The sequence below is a fragment of the Pocillopora verrucosa genome, chromosome 11 (assembly GCF_036669915.1).
Source record: "Pocillopora verrucosa isolate sample1 chromosome 11, ASM3666991v2, whole genome shotgun sequence".
Lineage (NCBI taxonomy): Eukaryota > Metazoa > Cnidaria > Anthozoa > Scleractinia > Pocilloporidae > Pocillopora > Pocillopora verrucosa.
The window spans coordinates 5,656,692-5,661,691 of NC_089322.1; the positions used below are offsets into that span (position 1 = coordinate 5,656,692).

The window sequence follows — 5,000 nt, forward strand, 5'->3', positions numbered from 1 at the left end:
TTGATTGAGCAGCAATCGACGATTAGCATTTATGTGAACTTTATATCTTTATGTGAATTATGCTCCAAGAACCACTATTTTGGCTGTTATTCCCCCCCGTTAATACTTCTCCATTGCGGCCTCTGTGTTCAATTTGTAAGGCCGTTTCAGATAAGTTTTCGCACTACGGTTTCGGGAGCATAACTCTCCTTAAATCGATATTTATAGGTATTAATTAGAGGCATAATTTTAGTGTCGATCGATCTGATGGTCGATTGCTTTTTCAAACAATTTTTGTTTCCCATCGACCTACTCTTCTGGGTAAAAGCGGGAAATCAATGCAGGCATAGCCATTCCCATACAGAACTACAGCAGAGCAACCTCGCTAAGCGGAAGAAACGAAGGTTCTTAAATCTTAAAAGCTTCTTCCTTAACATGCCTTACTGTGCTGCCACAAATTCTATAAATGTTGCTTTTTCTCTCTATGTGTTAAAAAAAACTCAAATCACACTAGTGCTCCATCCGAGTTAGCAGCAGAGAAAACCGCGGGCATAAGACATGTGCGATGCTTCGGAAATTATATAAAAAAATTTCGTTTTCCTTCTGAGCCTATTTAATTTGCAACGCGTTTTTTAAGCGTATTTAAGGCGATTTCGTTACAATCGCCGTTACTCGGCATATGATATTTTGTAATGTTATACGCCTTCAATAACATTCTTAATTATAATGACTTTACCTGTAAATCTGTTTACTGCGACGCATAGAAATGTTTCAATTATCCTTTTGTGTATTCTCGCAGTTTAATCAGCGATCAGTAGAAACTTGATTGGTTTTTCTTCTGACCCTACTCGGCTTTTATGCCGTAAAATTCCAAACAAGAGACACCAGGAATGCAGCCGGTTCAAAGTCCACGAATATTTGCTCATCCTGTGAACAACGGCCCTTCCAAATATACTGTTTCCCTAATATCAATCCACACCATTGTAACATTACACCGAATAACAGAAATCACTTATTAGGTTTGTCTTTGATTATGATGATGTCTTCAAATCGGAAAATTCAAAATATGTTCCATTCCAACTTTACTTAGTTCTAGGGTCGCACCAGGGCACAGAATTACTTTTGATGTAATTAGTATCGGATTGGGTCGATCTTGATTTAAATTAATTTCGTCCACGTGTCGACAAATTTCCGCTTCAGCCAAAATGAACGTCATTTTCAGTTCCTTGCCCGATCAATGGCACAAGACACAGCTGTCGCTTCCTTTATGTAGGCAAGGCATACAAATTTATCTAGTTTGAACAGTATTTATGTTCTCATAACTAAACTAATCAACTGGCATTGTTCGAATATATAGACATATGTTTCATTGAGCAAAATGTAGTTTGACTGACATAAAATTCATCCGTTGTCAACAGAGGATAAACATTTCTGCGTTCGAGTTACAGCAAGCACAACAAGTTTTTCAAATAAAAGACAAAGTCGACCGTTCACGTTTACTGTTCCGCTCTTAGAGTTTATTATAGAACAAGGGGTTCAGTTGAAACTTATGCTCTTCAAGCAAATTATTATTCAACCGATTGAAAAGAGTAACTTGGTAATACATACTTGATAAACATTTCCGGGCTCGAGTCATCGCAAATTTGAGAACCCTCTGCTTTGTTTCGGCGTAAGTTTACCCGAAAGCGCTTTTACAAATGCAAAACGATCGATTTTTATTCGTTTAGCACCCAATCAATCGAAAATTTTCGAAGAGCAATTTAAATCTTTGAATGCTGATAAATCACAACTCTTAGCCACAAAATTGTCGGATCACATCCTAAGTCTCTTTACGAAGTAAAGGAAACTGAAAAGAGAAAATCAATACTTACCTGATGAGGCAGACACTTTGTTCGAAAGGGCGAGACTTAGAAGGAAGAATGTGCTGAGAAGTTTAAAATCCTTTCCACCTTCGTCCATAGTTGTGTTCCCCTAGGGTATAACGAGACCAAATCTTAGCAATTTAATATTTACAACCGACTGAGGGCTGTATTCATATTCCCGGAAGTTGGGCCATTTAAGAATCAAAAGGGTGGGGGGGGGGGGGGTTGGGTAAGAATGAAGGGGCTTAGTATAGTGAGCGTGAGGCCAAGTCTCGTACCCAGACCTTACACGGCCAAGCGGTTGTAAACAGTTACACGGCAAGATCTGGGAGCAACTCCTAAGAAAGTTACAAGAAAGGTGCTTTGAAACATAAAAATTTTACTTATGACCAATTTAAATTGAGTCTTTTGTACTAAAATATTATATTGGAGAAATAAATCAATTACCTGCTAAAACTCCAAAGGCATCCTGTATCTTGTGAGAGCATGATATTGAGTTCCTCCCAAACATCATCTGACCATTGTTGCTGTTTACAGAAGACTTACAAGGGGCTTATTTTTCCAGAAGTTTCCCGCTGAAGATTTTACTGACCGAATTAAACTCAGAAAAAGAAATCTCAAAAGAAAATCAGTGATAACATAAATATAAACATTGACCTTTCATTCATAAGACCATTCTCAGTATGAAAAATGTTAGCAAATGTTAGATACGTTTCCACGAAGGTCACTTGAGAAGTCACTAGAGAGTCACTAGAAATAAAGATTAAGCCCCCTTTACATGCAAACAAGATGCAGTCAGCTATAACTGTTCAGGTAAAACTTAAGTTAAAGGGAGGTTGAGAGGCTTACCTCTTGCAAAAAAATCGAGGGAAGATATGATTGAGGGATATAAGAACCACTAGGATAGGCTCGATTGAGAGGCACTTTAAATATTAACTAAGAAAAGAAAAAAGCCGAAGGGAAAACAAAGGGAGGAATGGTGAATGTATCGTCACTGGGTCAAAGATACTTGGAACAGGAACGATACCACCAACATAGACGATAATTATCAATTTGTCTTTAGTGATGATCGCATGACAAAAGATCCATGCATCTCTCTCTTTGAGATGCCTAAGAATGATTGCGTTCCATACTAAAAATACTGCGCTGTTATTAGATCAATCATCGCGATCTACAAACTTGGCACAGCAGAAAAAGCTGATAGATGATCTTGTATCGATCCAAGATCGCCTATAAATTTGCATACTTAGAAGGTGAGTCGTTTCATTCATCCATAGATGCAAGAGAGACGGCGTGGCCATCCATTCTAACACGTCAATGATTTCTGATCGCCTGACCGTTGTCATCCACAGTCATGGTGAACCAAGAAATAACTGATTATTGAAGATCTTAAACTCATCAGTGACCCAATATTTTCATAAAATTAAGAAGAAGGCAAAATTTGCGATTAAACCACATTAATTCAAAGAAAGATGGTTTTTGCCTTGTCACGCGCGTGTGACAGAAAAAATTCTGAGCTTCCATGAAGAATCGTACCCGCAGTGAACTTCAGATTCCGCACTACGACGCCCTACCACTTGGTCACTATGGTGATGATCGTTTCAATTTTATGATGCAAAGTGTCTAGAAATTCACACCAGTGCATTCAAAATTTGTTCCATTCCAAACTCCATTTTCCATACATCTCCTTACTGTTGAACCGTGAGTCGACTGATTCATGCACAGATACATAGGATCAACCGACATAAGCAAACAGAACAATGACACAACGATGTTAGATCGAGTAATACGATCTAAAATCATCGCGAATGATAAGACTATCGACGATCTTGTATCGACTGGCGATCCAAGATCGTCAAGTTAATGCGATTCACAATCGTGCATCGTCGATTCAAGTACAGATGAATTTGATGGACCAAGCAGCCACAACAAAGAATGCTGAGAAAATGTCAGACTAAGATCACTGACGATCTTGTACAACTCGTGATCTATGATTGCCAAATGAATGTGTCTTACGATCGTACGTCGATTCATACCAAATGAACCGCCTAGCCATAAAAAAGTAATACGCAACGATGTTAGATCGACTGTAGCGATCAATAATGATTGCGAGTCCCAATCATAAGACTATCGACGATCCTCCATCGACTCGTGATCTAACATCGTCAATTTTTTTACATGTTACGATCGTATACCGATTGACTCATCCATGTAGGGATATATTAAATCAACTGCAAAGCCATAATAAAGTCTGCTGCAACAATTTAGATCGACTATAGGGATCTAAAATGATTGCGAGCATAAGTGCTGTGAACGAACCTGTATCGACTGGCGATCCAAGATGGTCAAATATAGCGTTTAACGATGGTACATCGATGATCGATGATTTATCGATTTTTGAGATGGATCACGTAAACATAACAAAAAATTGCTGCAACATTGTGCGAACCATACAAAAAAATTGGATGACCTTGAATTGTTTAATTAATCAAGATCCCCAATCGAATAAGTGGATCTTTCACGCGGAGGATTTGAAAGGATCTAAAATTAGGATTCGAACCTTTGTTTGGTTGGATTTTTTTAGCTCTGGTTTGCAAAGGATAAGTTCAATTTTGTGTAAGCTTACCATCACATCGAGGTTGCGTACCGGTCCAGAATCCATCTTTATCACACCACCTAATTGCTGAGCCAATCAAGTTGAAGCCTCGTTCGCAGGTAAAGTGACAAGCGTTGCCTGGTAACCGGTTGCAAGAACCATTTGTTCTCACATTAGGAGGAAGTTGAAGATACTCACATATTTCTAAAGATTGAAAAAATGAAATTTCAAGAAAAGCAGTCTTTGGTGGCACTGATGCACTTTCTCTGGTTAGGAGCTTATGAGAAGGCTCTTAATTCTTTTTCTGCTGAGAACTATGGGCGAACAGCATAAGGCGTACCCTTTGTGACCTTGTAAATATATTTCTTTTTTAACAAAAATGCCAATGGCACAAGAATATCTTCTGTATCCTGCATCATTTCCATCCCAAGTGATTATTATCTCTTTCGTGTTTGTTCCAGAGAAAAAAATAAAGTGTTACATTTTCAAGCATCACTACGAGATAGGACGTACTTGTGCAGACAAACTCTTCACCACTCCAAGTTTCATTCTCTTGACATCTT

General features: G+C 38.4%; 1 protein-coding gene across 1 annotated transcript in view; it reads right to left on the minus strand.

Moving 5' to 3' along the window:
- The window catches only part of LOC131795313 (low-density lipoprotein receptor-related protein 6), a 14,572-nt gene extending 12,144 nt beyond the window's left edge, over positions 1-2,428 (minus strand). Inside the window, exons 1-2 of the mRNA XM_066174513.1 lie at positions 2,289-2,428; positions 1,851-1,950 (exon numbers count right to left, since the gene is read on the minus strand). Coding sequence (XP_066030610.1) covers positions 1,851-1,938 — 88 coding nt within the window. The 5' untranslated portion in view covers positions 1,939-1,950; positions 2,289-2,428. The remainder of the gene's footprint in view (positions 1-1,850; positions 1,951-2,288) is intronic.
- Between the last annotated feature and the right edge of the window lie 2,572 nt (positions 2,429-5,000).